Here is an 18278-nt window from a genome sequence, read left to right as displayed (position 1 = left end):
TATAATTTGGGCATGGATGCAAAAATGGGCCTCTAAGGCCAAGTCACAATTCAGAGCTCTTAAAATAATCATATTTAATCTGCCGTCAGTTTTGTCTTGGTAATTTTTAGACATGCTTTCAAGGTGTTAGAGGCAAACTCAGATATCAGCTTGCTTGGAGAGTGACTGAGGTTAAAAAGAGAGAGAGAGACGTGTGCATCAAGGCCCAGGGGCACACCCCCAGGAATAATAAAAACACATTGACACAGAATTTTAGTTTAAAGGTTAATGGGCAAAATTTAGGCCACGACTTTATTGATTACAGAAATGTGAGTGGTATTGGCTTAAAGGTAAAGGTACCCCTGCCCGTACGGGCCAGTCTTGACAGACTCTAGGGTTGTGCGCTCATCTCACTCTAGAGGCCGGAAGCCAGCGCTGTCCGAAGACACTTCCAGGTCACGTGGCCAGCGTGACGAAGCTGCTCTGGCGAACCGGCACCAGCGCAGCACACGGAAACGCTGTTTACCTTTCCGCTATAAAGCGGTACCTATTTATCTACTTGCACTTAAGGGTGCTTTCGAACTGCTAGGTGGGCAGGAGCTGGGACCGAACGACAGGAGCTCACCCCGCCGCGGGGATTCGAACTGCCGACCATGCGATCAGCAAGTCCTAGGCGCTGAGGTTTTACCCACAGCTCCACCCGTGTCCCGGTATTGGCTTAGGCATTGGCAATAATTATAACTGCCAGCCTTGCAGGAAGTCTGAAAGGGTAAACCACCAAAAGAGGGAGCTCTGTCAATGGCAACCAACTGAAGCTCACCCCGGGGTTCTTGTTGGGTCCTGGCATGGCCCTAGCCCCTCAATCAGACTTTGGGCGAGATCCAGACCCACGAATTTCTCTAATGGAATACCCTTGTACCTGGAGGGGCAGGTGATGGCTGCATCTCCCCTCCCCCACATCACAATAAGCCAATGCCTAACCACCTAACCTTACAAAGTTGTGATGATTGCTAAGAGGTAGGCAAAAACCAAATGGCCAGTGCCAATCTGCCAAATGGGAAAAAATCCTACCTGGCCCCTGTTCCAAAACAGGTGGCCAACCGGTGTCCAGAGCAAGGCCAAAGTGGACACTTAAAACTAGGACAGGTGGGCTGGTGTTCAGTGGCATGAAGCCAGATGAAGCCCTGACAATGCACCACTGCCTTTTAAAGGCCCCCACAATCACGCCACCACTCTCTGATTGGCCAACAGGCCAGTAGTGCAATCGCGGGGTCACTGTGAGCTCGGGATTACCCCCTCCCCTTCCCCTGGGTGTGTGTAGGGGGGGGTGCCCTGGCACATGCACAACGCAGACACTTGAAAAGGAGGATCCGCTTTGCAGATTTACATGGGCTCTGTGTCAGCAGCCTAACCTGGTGAAGAATGAACATTTTGCATTGAATTCATCTGGGGAAGAAAATACAGAGATATGGGATTCTAGGTATGGAGAGATGCCAGGTATTAAACTCAGAGGATGGTAATCACAGTTGACTTACTCAAGAGTCTTACTCAGAGTCAACCCATTGAAAGTAAAGAACCTGACTAAGTTAGGTCCATTAATTTCAATGGGTTTATTCTAGTAAAACCCAGAATTTCTACATATAATGCATGCGCTCTACCAGAGTGCTGATTCCTTCTGTATCTTGCTGTCATTTGTGAAACCACAGCAAAATAGGTAATCAACAATTATTTACATGATGGGTTTGCTATTGCTTTAAATATGAATCAGTTCCATGCTTGGTTTTGCATACCCCACTATACCCTTAAACATACTGGGGATTCTTTAACAATTTCCTCATATCTATATTACGTTTTGTCCCTGTTTTCAGGTCTCCAACCTCTATCTCTATGACAGTGTGCTTATGTTGGCCAACGCCTTCCACAGAAAGCTGGAGGACAGGAAGTGGCACAGCATGGCAAGCCTGAACTGCATGAGGAAATCAACCAAGCCTTGGAACGGAGGCCGCTCCATGCTGGAAACGATTAAGAAGGTAAGAATAGGAAAATGGAAACCCAGCGGGCAGACTGAGCAGGCAAGCTTCCTTACCAATGAAGTCACGTTGCTTTGGCATGGCAGGATCAGGAGGAAAACGGAGGGTGAGCTGGGGAACACATTGGCCAGGATTCAGGGAGAATAGAATGGAAATACTTTATTGTCACTGTACCACTTGCTTACAGTGAGATTAAATGAGCCCCCCCCCTAATCTCCCAGTCCTTGTTACACTCTGTGTGCTGTCGTACGACCACCAAACCCAAACGTCAGCTGCAATGTTGCTGTCTTCCATTCAGCAGCCTCACAGCCCAGGGGTAGAAACTGTTCTTTAACTTGTTGGTGCAGCTTTTCATGCTTCTATATCTCCTGCACAAGCGCAGGAGAAGAAGGGAAGAATTTGCAAGAGGTTTTGTGAATGCCGACATAGACCTATCTGGGCTTTGTATCACCTCTGCCCTGCCCCACCCACCAGTCCCCTTCTTTCCTAATATAAAAGAAACAACAAAACAAAAGCTTTGTGGAAGGAGGAAATAACAAGTGGCGAAGGCCCTTATGTGGCATGAGAAGGGCCTGTGCCCCATGATTCCTGGCAGAAAACATCACATTGTGTAGTGTTGGCTGCTGCCATAAGCCTTCTCATTGATTGCAAATGACCTTGGAGTGTCATTTGCTGCTGGGGATAATGGGATTTAGCAGCCAGGTGTCTCTTTTCATGATTGGAGCCCTCTACCCCCTTCTACTTAGCTGAGGTAAGTTGTTTTTCTTAGGAGAAGGGGAAACTGGGAGGACAAGTGTAGGGTAAGAACCCCAGTTGGAGGCAGCCTGCTGCGCCCTGCTTGAATTTAGCATCCTAGCTTTGAATAGTCATGCCATTCTTACTTGCAACTCTAGGCATGAAGAATGAGAACTGTGGTTTTGTGTTCTAGGTTGTGGTCAGTCCCCAACATTATCCAGACATGCCAAGTATGGCTTATATCTGCACAAGGCCCCAGCAGAATTCTGTTTTAGATCCAAATAAAATATTTTTCTGCTCTTTTGGCAGTTCTAGTGTGTGTTAAATCTCCCACAGGTGCTTATGAGTATTAAATGGTCTTTGCCAACATTCTCTAGTTTCTTTACAGAATGGGTTCCTTTAAAAAAAGGATTATTATTTTTCATTGATGTAGATTAAGATCATACAATGTACAATTTACATAAAAATCTATTTATTTTAAAAATTGATTCTATTTTAGAAAATGAGTTCTATTTTTAGAAAATGGGTTCTTGTGTTTGTAGACTATTCTGGGCATTTGTGGTGCTTATGATACATGATGCAACTTTCATTTTCATTACGCTACTTTTGTGACCTATATAATAAATGTGCTAAAACTGATGACCTTGTTTCCTTAGGGTCACATCACTGGTCTCACAGGTGTTATGGAGTTCAGAGAAGATGGTGCCAACCCCTACGTCCAGTTTGAAATCCTTGGAACCAGCTACAGTGAAACATTCGGGAAAGATGTGCGGAGGGTAACAATGTTTTCTCTTTTTTTCTGCTTTTCTGTTCACACTGAAGGAGAGTTACATTCTAATTTCCTAGGGATAATGCAACCATTTTAGAACAACTGGTGGAACTGATCTTCCTCACAGCACTAAAGTCGTTAGCTGTGGAAATAATATTTTCTAATTTCTCACACACCTAAGCCTTGAGAGATAACAATTTTAGGCTGTCAGGATGGAGTCCAGAAAATTGTTCTCAAATGTGCTATATTCCTTAAAATATTCCAACACTGAGACAGTGAGCATAATTGTGAAAATGTTAAGCTCTACTTGTAGGTATTTCCAGGTGAATTATAGTATAATTGGTATAACTAAGACCTGTCCTACTTGGGAAACAAAATGTGATATTTTATTTCTAGTCCCTGTAAAATCTTTCAATGCAGAGACAGAGTGTTATACTGAAAGAAAGATATGACTATGTAGAAGAGGAAATAAATTTATTTTATTTCTGTTCCCCAAGGCAGTTTACATATTCTTAAAAATCAAATACAATAGAGTGGGGCTCTTGCATTTCAGCTGTTTAACATTAGCCTGTGTCTCTTGCCTTTTTAAAAAAGAACCACCTTGATCAGGGCAAAAATTTCTTTGAAACACAGCAATATGGGATGTTTCAGGGAGAAATCACAGGTAGGCAAAGGATGTCACACACTCTGGACCTCTCTTCTACCCTGTAAAACTGTCTGTTCCCAAGGGTCCTCTGCAACAGAGACACAACCATCTATCATTGCATATATCCACAGTGTAACGTGTAGCTTGGGGTCTTAGAAGGAAATGCATAAGTAGGTGAAGCCTGATAGAGATTCAAGCAATAGAATGATTTGTCAATCTGCTTGGAACCTGAGTGTAACTTTTTCATTGTGTATGTAGCTGTCTGCCTTGCTGCATTTTGGTTTTGAGAAATCCATACAGAATTAGGCTCCTGCTGTTGGGGGGAAATCGGTGTCTTCTGGGATCTGAAGCTACTGAAATGAAAACCTGCTACGTGAAAGCAAAATGAATTAATCAATAATTAGTGGGAAAGGTGTGAGGGGATGGAGTCTGTGGTTTAGTTGTTGTGCAACGAAAGTATATCTCAAGAAAGGCTGTGCCAGAAAACAAAAGACTCAGCAGTTAATTGAACTTGTGCTGATGGGTTTTTGAATGAGGACATTGTGAGAAGGAGGAGTTGGGAGACTGATGGAAGGGGAGGAGAGGAACATAAATTAAGGTCCTGAATTCAAGTAAAGTTTAAGGGTGAATTGAGGCAAAGCCAATTGCCTTTTTTCACTGAAAATTTTCATGGTTCTCTTTATTTTCACTGCGATTGTTGTTCTCACCCCTTTATTCTCCAAAGTGCCTGTATCTCCATCTGCTCTTCCACCCACGCCCAGTAAAGGAAAATAAAATGGCTATGTGCTGTGTTAGTGTTGACCTTTAAAGCCCTAAATGGCCTCTGCCCAGTATACCTGAAGAAGTGTCTCCACCCCCACCATTCTGCCTAGACACTGAGGTCCAGCGCTGAGGGCCTTCTGGCGGTTCCCTCACTGGGAGAAGCTGAGCTACAGGGAACCAGGCAGAGGGCCTTCTCGGTAGTGGCGCCCACCCTGTGGAACGCCCTCCCATCAGATGTCAAAGAGATAAACAACTACCAGACTTTTAGAAGACATCTGAAGGCAGCCCTGTTCAGAGAAGTTTTTAATGTGTGACATTTTAATGTATTTTTAATATTTGTTGGAAGCTGCCCAGAGTGGCTGGGGAAACCCAGCCAGATGGGCGGGGTACAAATACTAAATTACTATTACTATTCAGGTGCGACTCAAATTAGGCTGGACACAATCCACTTGTAGGTTCCAACGAACCAGTTGAGACCAATGCTCTATAATACGTCTTGGTTAGGTTCTAAAGTCAGCAAGTAAGCTGAAAATCATGTATAGTCAAAATTATCTTCAATTGCCCCCAAAGTGCACTCTTGAACTTTGGGCTCAGGGAAGTCTTCCAGCTTACTCACTCTTCCTCATCTGGCTGGGGTCACTGCTACATGCCGACAGTGCCCCCCTCAGTCCCTGGGCCTTCTCGGGGCCAGTGAGCAGGAACTGCGTGGATCAATGAAGGGAGAGAAGGGCTTCCCTGCCTTCTCCTCTGGCTGGTGGAGCTCTGGTACATGTTGGCTACTAGCTAGCTCTCATGGGGTGAGGAGAACTGTTATGTACTGAGTTGAATAGGATCCAAAATGCAGCAGTCTGATTGGTCCTAGAACAATAGTATTCAGAATGCAGCAGTCTGATTGGTCCTAGAATAATAGGATCCAGAATGCAGCAGTCTGATTGGTCCACAGGAGCCACCCAATCCAGCTCCAGGTGGAAGGGAATCCGCAACCTGATTGGCCTACAGAAGAATCCCGGAATTAGCCAGTTACATGGGGCCCATTGTGTAAATAATGTATATAAAGCAGACATTCTGGGGGAACTTCCATTCCTTCTCACCACTAGGAGCTGAATAAAGAGCATGAAATCCACTCTCGACTCTGAGTATATTTCAAGAACCTTGGGTTCTCCTTCTCCATCTCTTTGCTGCCTCTCCACAGGCAAGTGACCAGCAGAAAGGACCTTCCAAAAGGGGGAAGAATCCTGGAAAGGATTTAAAACAAAATAGGAGGAAGAAGGTAGGCAGATAGAGGCAACGTCAAGCAGGTCCCGTTGAGGCAGAATGAAAAGGCTGGAACGGATCCTTGAACTGGCAAATGAGATCAGAGGGCAGGCGACTGGTTCCACTGCCCTGAGTGCCAGGCCTAGGGGGCACTGCAGGGTGTCACAACTATGATATAGTGAATTCAGCAGAAAGGAAGGCAAGAGGTGGGGGGGCACCAAATTTTGGTCTCACACAGGGTGCCATTGAAATCTGAAAACCAAAGTCCACCCCAATGGGATCCTATAAGAGGGAAGGAAGGACATGGGAAGCAAAAGGGTTCCTTGACACTTTTGTGGGAGCTGCAGCCAAATGCGTATAGTTGAATTTACATCAATTAAATGTGTGTATGATGCAGCTCCGTTGTACACATTTCTACTAGTTTCGTTTCACAACATTGTGCTTTCTTTTCATTTTTAAAGCAAGCCTTATCAGTTGTTTCTCAAGGTATCCAGAACGGAGGCAAAACTGCCATCTCACACACATGCCTTATTTTACAAGAAACATTCTGTTTCCAGTGATAACATTTATCATTGGTTATTCATTTGTGTCATTTCAAACATTTATTTTTTTAAAAAAAGCTTCATTTTCTTTAAATATCATCTGTTTCTTAGAATCAGCCTTACTGTTTCCCTTAGCACTTTCCCAAGCAGATTGCAGAAATCACTTCTGGTAGTGTTTGTGATTTCGCTTGGTTGTGGTTGAAGTCTTGCTTTTTGATGCTTTTCATTCCTGTTACTATTTTAAACAAAATCTTGTCATTGGTGAAGCAGCTGGTTTTAAAAACAAGACATAATGTTTGGGGCATATGCCATGTAAAACTGGATATAATTCTTTTCAGAAACTTGAAGATAATACAATACAGTGGTACCTCAGGTTACATACGCTTCAGGTTACGTACGCTTCAGGTTACTGACTCCGCTAACCCAGAAATATTACCTCGGGTTAAGAATTTTGCTTCAGGATGAGAACAGAAATCGTGCTCCAGCAGCACGGCAGCAGCAGGAGGTCCCATTAGCTAAAGTGGTGCTTCAGGTTAAGAATAGTTTCAGGTTAAGAACAGCCCTCCGGAACAAATTAAGTACTTAACCTGAGGTACCACTGTATTTGCCTGGATTATTTTTTTTAAGGCCTACCATAACCTCTGATCAAAGAGGTTATACAGTGGTGCCTTGCAAGACGAAAAGAATCCGTTCTGTGATTCTCTTCGTCTAGCGGTTTTTTCGTCTTGCGAAGCAAGCCCATTGACGGATTAGCGGATTAGCGCTATTAGCGGCTTTTAGCGTCTTATCTGCTGATCAGATCAGCTGATAAGCGGCTTAGCGGCTTAGAAAAAGGGGGGGAAGGGGAAAAAACCAGCAGGAACTCGCAAGACATTGTCGTCTTACGAAGCAAGCCCATAGGAGATTCATTTTGTGAAGCACCTCCAAAACGGAAAACTCTTTCGTCTAGCGAGTTTTCCGTCTTGCGAGGCATTCGTCTTGTGGGGCACCACTGTATAGTGCTTTAAAAACATCAAGTTGCTACTTACTCAGAATCTGCCAATTTCAGTTTCTCTCCCCCCCCCCATCTTAAATTCAGTTCTCCAAATTTCCAGCAGAGTTTGTGCAATTCACCTGCATTTCCTCTAGCATACACATTTTTGTATACAATTTTGCCTAATACACACATTTCTGCAAAGCAATCTCCCCACATCTAATGCATTTCTGCATGTTATTTTCACTCACGTATACACCTTCAACGCACATCTTGTTGTTGTTGTTGTTTAGTCGTTTAGTCATGTCCGACTCTTCGTGACCCCATGGACCAGAGCATGCCAGGCACTTCTGTCCTCCACTGCCTCCCGCAGTTTGATCAAACTCATGCTGGTAGCTTCAAGAACACCATCCAACCATCTCATTCTCTGTCGTCCCCTTCTCCTTGTGCCCTCCATCTTTCCCAACATCAGGGTCTTTTCCAGGGAGTCTTCTCTTCTCATGAGGTGGCCAAAGTATTGGAGCCTCAGCTTCACGATCTGTCCTTCCAGTGAGCGCTCAGGGCTGATTTCCTTCAGAATGGAGAGGTTTGATCTTCTTGCAGTCCATGGGACTCTCAAGAGTCTCCTCCAGCACCATAATTCAAAAGCATCAATTCTTCGGCGATCAGCCTTCTTTATGGTCCAGCTCTCACTTCCATACATCACTACTGGGAAAACCATGGCTTTTACTATACGTACCTTTGTTGGCAAGGTGATGTCTCTGCTTTGTAAGATGTTGTCTAGGTTTGCCATCGCCTTTCTCCCAAGGAGCAGGCGTCTTTTAATTTCGTGACTGCTGTCACCATCTGCACTGATCATGGAGCCCAAGAAAGTAAAATCTCTCACTGCCTCCATTTCTTCCCCATCTATTTGCCAGGAGGTGATGGGCCCAGTGGCCATGATCTTTGTTTTTTTGATGTTGAGCTTCAGACCATATTTTGCGCTCTCCTCTTTCACCCTCATTAAAAGGTTCTTTAATTCCTCTTCACTTTCTGCCATCAAGGTTGTGTCATCTGCATATCTGAGGTTGTTGATATTTCTTCTGGCAATCTTAATTCCGGCTTGGGATTCATCCAGCCCAGCCTTTCGCATGATGAATTCTGCATATAAGTTAAATAAGCAGGGAGACAATATACAGCCTTGCCGTACTCCTTTCCCAATTTGGAACCAATCAGTTGTTCCATATCCAGTTCTAACTGTAGCTTCTTGTCCCACATAGAGATTTCGCAGGAGACAGATAAGGTGATCAGGCACTCCCATTTCTTTATGAACTTGCCATAGTTTGCTGTGGTCAACACAGTCAAAGGCTTTTGCATAGTAAATGAAGCAGAAGTAGATGTCTTTCTGGAACTCTCTAGCTTTCTCCATAATCCAGTGCATGTTTGCAATTTGGTCTCTGGTTCCTCTGCCTCTTCTAAATCCAGCTTGCACTTCTGGGAGTTCTCGGTCCACATACTGCTTGAGCCTTCCTTGTAGAATTTTAAGCATAACCTTGCTAGCACATCTTACTACATACCATTTTCATTGTTGTACTGGAAAGCTGCATTGAAAAATTCAGAAAGCAACTAATTTTAAAGGTTGGCCATGTTTCAGTTTGCATCCCTCCCCCGAATAACATTTTGTATTTTTGTACTTCTGAGCAACGCTAGCTCTATCATACTAGTTTGATTGCCGGGGATGAACATTCATTTTAAGTGTGGTGAAGCTGGTATGATTGAGGCCTTGTTATCTGATATTTGCTACTTGAAGCCCTTTTTACTGGTGCTGACGGGGATTGAATCTGGGACATTTTCTGCATATCAAGCATGTGCTGTGTCACTGACCTATGTGTCCAGTGGCTTCAATATCCCTCTGCATTTTTCAGTTGTGTTCAGTTAGGAGCTTGTAGTTCAAGATAAGCTGATGATATAGCAGTCTCTCTCCCTCTCCCCCACCCGCCCTGTGTGTGTGTGTGTGTGTGTGCGCGCGCGCACGCGCATGTATGCTTTAGTGGTGACAGTTCATGTTAGGTATTTTGGTTCTGATTTGCATCTGTATTTCTGCTGGTACCCAAATTATATTAATCATGACCATGTGGTGTGAGGTTCCAAAAGGTGTACCACATTCCATGCTCAGTTATGAGCCAGTATAAGAAGGGAGTTATTATGAGAGGGCCACTTTCTGGAGATGGTTGAGACAAGGGGTTAAACTTCCAACCATCTTTCCAAAGTGCTGCCAGGGAGTCCCATTACACAATCACCACTTCTTCCAAGCATACCTTGTGCCTGCCAGCTGAGGGAGACACTGATACTGTTCAAAGTGTTAGATTTGACGCTGAGGTCTAGTTATCGCCACCTAGTCTTCGTACATACTAGCAGATCTCTTTTGTTATTGAATTCTTTGGAGATATGATCCTCCCACGGCAATGCTAACAAGATTAGCTTATTTCAATAATTAAGTGCTTCCTTTTACTGCTGTGCGAACTGTGACACTCCCTAGATAGTTGAAAATCTACTGAGATCGTAAATGAAAATCATGATATACCAGAAGGGGGATGGTGGTATGAAATGGGGGGGGGGGGACTTATAACAGAAAGTGTTTCCCAGTTTGGCTATGTGATTGCAAAATAAACTCCACAATTTTTTAGAAAATGCTCATATAAGTTCTGCAATAATAAAGTGGTGAGTGGTTATGGGCAAGCTTTCATTTTCAGTATAAAAATCAGTTGCAGGCCTCAAAGCTCCTTCCCAAGGTGTGTAATCCTAGGGTTACATTTTTCAAGATACTACACAGGGGATCTTGTATTAGAATTTCCCATGGGTTTTGTTTAACTAATTAGAAGCCCAACTGGGAAAGAAGCACTCAGGTGTTTAATTCTTTCCTCCTGTGTCCTTTCCCAAATTTGCAATCCTCTTCCAAAACTGATATCAGCTTAGGAAGTGGGTGGGGTCGGGTTTGGGTGCAGCTCATAGAACTATTTAGTTTCAGGAAAAGGGAGTGGGAGCAATATGTTAAGACTGTCTTCCATAAACACAGTTTTAACAGAGTCCATAAGTGACTGTGGAGGCCAATTCTGGATCCACACGTCCTTCCACAGTGGGGACATAGGTTTCGGGCAGGAGTTGATCACAGTGTAAAGGTAAAGGTAAAGGGACCCCTGACCATTAGGTCCAGTTGTGACCAACTCTGGGGTTGCGGCACTCATCTCGCTTTATTGGCCGAGGGAGCCGGTGTACAGCTTCCGGGTCATGTGGCCAGCATGACTAAGCCATTTCTGGTGAAACCAGAGCAGCGCACGGAAACGCCGTTTACCTTCCCGCTGGAGTGGTACCTATTTATCTACTTGCACTTTGACGTGCTTTCGAACTGCTAGGTTGGCAGGAGCAGAGACCGAGCAATGGGAGCTCACCCCGTCGTGGGGATTCGAACCGCCAACCTTCTGATCAGCAAGTCCAAGGCTCTGTGGTTTAACATAGGTTTCCGGGCAGGAGTTGATCACAGTGAGGGTTTGCCAAATGTGCCTTCCTCTTAGCTCAATTCTCCCTTTCATCCTGAGTTTGAGCATCTTCAAAGTCCATGACACCTTTGGAAAAGGCTGTTCTCCAATTGGAGCACTCGCAAGCCAGTGTTTCCCAGTTGCTGGTGTTTATACTACATTTTTTTTAGATTTGCCTTGAGAGAATCTTTAAACCTCTTCTGTTGACCATCAGCATTACGCATTCCATTTTAAAGTTCGGAATAAAGTAGTTGCCTTGGAAGTCAATAATCAGGCATCCGCACAACATGACCAGTCCAACAAAGTTGATGTTGAAGAACCATTGCTTTGACACTGATGATCTTTGCTTCTTCCAGTACACTGGTATTAGTTTGCCTGTCTTCCCAAGTGATGTGTAAAAATTTTCAGAGACACCGAATCTTTCAAGGAGTTGGAGATGGTGTTTATGTTAAACACTATCTCCCAGTGTGCCATTTCCCCATTGTTCAACTCCCACTAGAGCTGCTAAGTGGCCAAACATAAGCCGCAGAAGAGGCTATTCAAGGATGTACTGCGTAATGCCTCCTTTTTTGGTTCTTGGTGAAACTCAGTTAAAGTTATATGGGGGGGGGAGCTTCATAGGAGTGAAGGGCTTGAGAACTGAAGTCAAACTGGAGTTTCACAGCATTTGTGTGATGATTTATGTAGTGGGATATAATATTTACTGGGGTGTCCTGAACACTTCGTGCTTAACCATTTTGTAACTGATTTAGGACTAATTTAGGACTGATTTAGGACTGAACTAGAAGTGACACTAATAGCCACTGGTGGGAGCTTCTCTTACAAACTGCAATGTGAAGAGCTGGTGGCAACATGCCATGGAGGTGCAGGGAGCACCCCCTCACATTCACGGCAGCCTCATAAAGGATGCCTGGTGGGAGCTGGGGAGTGAGATAGGAGGAGAAGCCAAAAAGTGGGAAAACTTTGGTGACAAATACTGGGCCTTTGGAACAGGGATGAACAGCAAGGAAGGGAGAACGTCTACCACCAACAAAGCCGATGGAGCTGAGTAATGAATGAGAATGGAATAAAAGGGAGACAGAGAGAGAAAGTTGGCAGTGATAGAGACCAGGCAGGGAGAGAAATAAATGGGAGGGAGAGGGTTGAGGTTACAGCCTCAATGGCGAGGCAGAGATACCCAAGAAAAATTACAAGGACAGCATATTACAAAAAGGAACCTGTGATGGGAAGAGTCATTTCCTCCCTGGGGAGTTGAGAACTCACTGAGCAGAACCCAGGGGTAAATAACCATGCTGGGACTCTGAAGGGACCCTACAGGCTGTTATTGGGAACGAGAAATCTGCCAGGCACTTTCAGAGAAGCAATTTCTGACAACCCTGTGGCAGGGATGGGAAGAATTAAGCTTCCCATCCCATGATTGTGAGGCTCCCCAGGCTGCTATTTACATAACAAAAAATGTGCATGTTAATCACACTCACACAATGTGTGCAACCAGGTAAAAAATGTGTAGATTAGTGAGGAACAGATTGGAAGTACCCTCAACACAGTGTGTACATGCCTTTTCCACTTCAGGGACAAGTTCAAAAACAAGCAGGCCTTCTAGTTTGCTGGTTGTGGGAGGCACAGAAAAGCTGGTTGCGGAAGGCACAGAAAAATAGCTCTCATATATCTACCCTTCAGAAAATAGAAAGACTTCCTGCCTGGCTGAAGCATAGAGATAGAAACAAGGCTGAGCAACCCAGGATTCAAACTGAAATAATGTAAATATGACCTGCATATTGTGAAGCCCACAGAAAACCACACTTAAGAAAACTACATCTCTTCCAGACCAGGCCATTCTGTCAGTCAGAGCATCGGCAGAAAGAGAATCACCAGATTGCCTAGGAAATTGGGTGACTTCCCTCTCCTGTAGCTATCACAATGCTGTGTGATTCTCTCACTCACTTCCAGCCAGTACGGTGGTACCTCAGGTTAAGTAATTAATTTGTTCTGGAGGTCCATTCTTAACCTGAAACTGTTCTTAACTTGAGGTACCACTTTAGCTAATGGGGCCTCCCGCTGCCGCTGCACCGCCACCACGCGATTTCTGTTCTCATGCTGAAGCAAAGTTCTTAACCCGAAGTACTATTTCTGGGTTAGTGGAGTCTGTAACCTGAAGTGTCTATAACCTGAAGCGTCTGCACCCCAAGGTACCACTGTACTGTATTATGAGTTGCAACATAGCATAGGCTAAAAAAGAAGCACTTTCTTTCTTTGGTTCAATGGGTAGACTCCACCCTTCTTCAAAGCCCCTTTCAGGTATTAACAAATGAGGCTGCACAGGAAGGTGTGGAGCTTTGGCTCAATCCTACTTTTCAAGGTGTTGAAGGTGAATCTACATCCCCTCCAGTGCAGTTAAAAGGCTATGTCTGTCTTCATCATAAGTCATATAATATGCACTTCTGAATCAAGACCCAGTGTTGCGGTATTGGTGGAGCACTGATTTGACTTCTCAGAAGAGACACCTTCAAAAATCTTCTGTTTCTATGTAAAGTTCTGCTGTCAGTGGAGTTCTGTTCCCAATGCACTTTTAAGGAGTTACCAAACTCCTTCCCTCCCCAGTTATTGTAATCTGTCGTCTGACACCTGATGCATTCATTTATTTTTATAATTATTATTACACTCGCTATTATAATTGTTGGTATCAGACTTTGGGAGCTGACACTTTTTTTCTTGCAAATGTTTTTGATTTCAGCAGCTCTGCTACAGGTTGGAATGTGAGTCAGAATTTCCCCCCTTTTTTAGTACAGCAAGTCAGGTTTCTGATGTACTTAATGGCATTTTACCTCAAAACGCCACATGATTATAAGATTCATCACTCTTTTAAGATCAGCGTGCTTTTCACATGCATCCTTCTGACAGTTACTTTAAATTATTAGAATCAAAACTAATGAAACCTGAAGCTGATGTTACAGAGAACTTTATGTGCATTAGAGGGATATATCCTGTCCTAGTTTAATCTTCTTTCTGTATAATTTGGTGGTGTGTTTTGCTTTGGGGAAAGGGAGTTTATGACACACATTAAGATGCCAATGTGCATGTAGTTCTTGACAGATTGATATATCTGGGTCTATATTTCTAGAAAGACAGAGGAGCTACTGCTAATAATGTGTCTTAAAAATGTAACAGAAAAATAAAATTATAAATATGTATAAACAGAGATGCACAATTTTGCACAATACCAGCTACAGTTTTGGAGCACTTGGAATTATTGTTAGAACTATAAACCAATTAATCATCTTCCTTCTATAAATATGTTTGAAGACTGTTTTTATTGAATCTGTATAATCCTAGGCAAAGTTCAGATAAAAAGATATACTTTAATGTCAAATGCAGTCAGAAACAATATTCAGTAATCTGATGATTAATATAAAATTGCTCTCAGTTAAATAAATGGGTGTGTCACTAAAACATACAAGCAATCACAAAAGAACTTTCTTCAATATCTCAAAATTTAATAAACAAGTTTTGTTTATTAACTGTTTATTAAACAGTTTGGAAGGAAAGGACAGCTTTAATACTTCCTATTTTGTATAGACCAATCTCAAAATAGTCTAAAAAAATTAAACAAATGTGCCTTTCAATCTCAGCCCCAGCCAGCTAAAGCTTAATTGATTTTTCTACTGATTAAAATGAGTAAAGGTTTTAATAATAACCATGGGAACTTGTGAAAGTTTACCAAATAAGTTGGTAAGGACAGAAAACATAGGCTGCCTATCTGTAATGTATGATTATTGCTGAATATTCTTATCCATTAGAGGCTTAATTATGGCTGTTCCCCATGCCTACAGGTGAAGCCATGTTTTTTTTTGTTTTGTTTCTGTGCAGTGCAGTGTTACACGTGTAAATTGGTTTGCAGACTGAGCACATGTACAACTGTCCACATGTTTTCTTATTTCAACTCACATGTATGAGTTGTGTAAAATGTTGTTCAGGTATTATTGGTATGCTATCACAAATGTACTTCTCTGATAAATGTGGGTATTTTCAATGCTGCTTTCTAATAAGGTTGCTTATCTAATTGTGTTTTGAAAATATTGGCATGTAAAATAATGTAAGTTCTTGCCATAGTGGTTGATCAGATTCTGACTCACAAATTGTACTTCTCATGCAGACGATTCATATGTGCTCTTAATACTCAACAATTTTAACATGCAAAAGTGCTCCCCCCCACTTTTGTCCTGAGAATGTCAACTATCATCATTGCCATGATGTGTACACATATTAACAGACTTGGAAGAGTAGTTGGAGGGACGCTGAATTCTTTAGTGATGCAGTAATGGGCCTTGCCCCATATATGTGTTTCCCTATTTAAATTTCCTAACCAGGCACCTGCTGTTCACATACATATATTTTCTCAGTAAGGAAGTCCATTTAAGTGCTTTGCCAGGTAAATGAAAGATCCATTTTCAGTAACATTGAAAGGGAAAAACAACAGGTATTAGCAATAACGTGTATATTTGTGGGTGGTGGGAAGAGAAAAAAATGAAGATGAAAAGATAATTTGATGGGACTCGCTTGCAGGTTGGGGTAGCTGTCCTATCAGATTGTTTGAACTTTAAAGCAATTTGCAAAATATGTGATCTTTCCAGAGATTGTCTCTTATGCGAACCCTACTGAAATGAAGAGGAGCTGTGACAGTCAGTATCTGTATGCTTCAGCATGATTCTTGTTCTGTTCAATCAGAGGTGCTATTTCATTGCATCAGCATCATGTGGCTTTAAGCACAATGTCTATTGCATCCATCATAATTCTGAAACATTTCATTTCAAAGTAGATTCATCTTTAACATAGCTGTGAAGAAAAGCTTAGTATAGTCATTTCAATGTATGCTAATGAAACTGGAAAGGGCCTAGAGCCTGAATTTTTCAGTTGATTAGAGTGTGATGCTGATAACGCCAAGGTTGCAGGATCGATCACCGTATGAAGAAGCTGCATATTCCTGCATTGCAAGGGGTTGAACTAGATGATCCACAGGGTCCCTTCCAACTCTACAATTCTATGATTGACTTCAGTATTGAGACACTAGTGAGCTGTTCAGTTGTCTCTTCCCTTCTCTTTGGACTGAATGTCACTTTTTTTTTTAATTAGACAGACATTTTTATACCACCATATCCTCTGGTCTTAGAACATCCCTACCCATGCTTACCCATTCATATCCTGTGTGCTGCTTTACTTTGCCCGATGGCACTATTTTGGCAACACTCCCACTGGTGCTAAATAATAATGGATAGTGTCCAAAAGAATTTTGTAAGGGTATCTGTCAGGGACCGTGCCAAGGAGGGCTGCACCAAGGAGGAATGGTGGGAGCCACCCCCTCCCCCTCCCCCTGCTCCTGCATCTTCCCAGGAGCAGGAGGACAGTATAGATTTGGAACAGTGGTTTGCAGAGGGGCATAGTTCAGAAGGCAGAAGCTGGGAAATTTTGGAAGGGGAACAGCTAGGAGAAGAAACACTGGAAGAGAGAGGGTTAACAGATTCACAGTCTCTGGACAGCATTCCTCAGCCCAGCCAAAGGTCGAGAAGAGCTCAGAAAGTCTCAGAACAGAAAGCGCAGAGGGTTCAAGGTCGGATTACAAGATGTAGGAGTGACGTAGATTAATAGGGATGGAGGGGGTGTCAGCCTTAATTGGGAGCACCGCCATTCTGGGTTGACACTTTCTTTTGTCCTTCACTGTGTTTATTAAAGAAACTAACTGGTAAGAATTCCTATCGTTTGATCTGCTCATTTACGGGGGAGGAAGCCAATTCCCCAAAGCCTGACAGTATAATAAACAAGTAATAGAGAACATTATAGATCAAAAGCTAGAGCATTGAAAAAACAAAGGAGATTGACTTTGTTATGGCTAGATTCCATGCAAGAAATAACCTATAGGCATCCTGGAATTTGGGAACTGATAATCAGGTCTTTGAAAGGAATAGATGTTTCTTGCTCGCTATTACCTCCCAACATTCTTCTTTAGTCTGCTTGCAATGTTGCTATTAGTGCTGAACTGAAATTTCTCAAAAGGCCGTTTTAGTCTAGAAAAGGGCACTTCACATAATATTCTCTGAAGATTTCCTACCCACCTTTTTGTGTTGGTGGCAGAGATGGCTGTTCCCCCTCCACATGTCCCCAAACAATTCTAGGTCCAGGGAACGGCAGAGGATGGGAAATAGTAGCCAGGATTCCAATGCTGCTGTTCTCAAATGCAAAGAACAAAACCAAAACACCTTAAGGAGAAAGGAAGACACTGCCTTACTGTCATTGCTAATGGTGAGTCTCTTCCATGAGAATCTGTTGGAGAATTTCTCTACCCAATGGAGAAATTAGGTGTGATGGTTTCCTTCATATCTCTGCCCACTTATAGAGTAGGTAACGTTGAGAGGTCATTTGCAATGAGGTCTAGTTGCTATCCAGAAGCAAAACTTTTGAAAGCTTCTTTGTATAGATGCATCTGACATTGGTTTCTGTCTGTGTCTAGCTCTGCCATTTAAGAGCCTACTGACTCCACCACCCTGTTTTTCTCACCCTCTTTGTTTGCCTAGAATAAATGTAATGGTCCCAAAACTACTGTAGTAATTAATAAGCAGCCCCTGCTACAACTATAAAATTGCATAACAAGCTTCCAGACAGTTTCCCTCTAAAATCTACTCTGAATTAGCATGTAGCAGGAATGTAGTTCATTATTGATTCCCTGTAGCACCTTGGCTGTAGCAAATGATTGATTGCTTTAGAGAGGCTTAAAACAGTTTTAATAAACAGGTTTACTAATCAGTAACCAAAGAGGAAAAAAGGCTTTTCAGATCCTGTATCATGGAGATTAATAGTCGATGTCAAATCAAAATAGTGCATGAAACAACAGTATGATTGTTACAGAAACACCACCCTTTGCATCCATATTATGACACAATCAGCAAATGTGGATATTCTCCTATGCCACCTTCTGTGACATGACATGATTTTATAAACACTAAGCTAATTGCAACAGTAGTGTAGAATATTCTAGTTTATTTTATGCACTTTATATTTTAAATTAATTAGTTTATAATGTG

The 18278-nt window shown here is 42.8% G+C and overlaps 1 protein-coding gene across 6 annotated transcripts in view; it reads left to right on the top strand.

Annotated features, from left to right (window-relative positions):
- The window catches only part of GRID1 (glutamate ionotropic receptor delta type subunit 1), a 740600-nt gene that overhangs the window by 613951 nt on the left and 108371 nt on the right, over positions 1-18278 (top strand). For 5 of the 6 annotated variants that reach the window (XM_081190825.1, XM_081190827.1, XM_081190828.1 and 2 more), the window contains exons 7-8: positions 1848-2009; positions 3401-3520. In XM_081190825.1, the coding sequence (XP_081046951.1) occupies positions 1848-2009; positions 3401-3520 (282 nt within the window). The remainder of the gene's footprint in view (positions 1-1847; positions 2010-3400; positions 3521-18278) is intronic. The other variant, XM_081190826.1, reaches the window with a different exon arrangement.

The sequence above is a fragment of the Podarcis bocagei genome (assembly GCF_964188305.1).
Source record: "Podarcis bocagei genome assembly, chromosome: 4".
NCBI lineage: Eukaryota > Metazoa > Chordata > Lepidosauria > Squamata > Lacertidae > Podarcis > Podarcis bocagei.
Note: the sequence above shows the minus strand (reverse complement) of the source record. Positions and strands in the feature narration are given on the sequence as shown.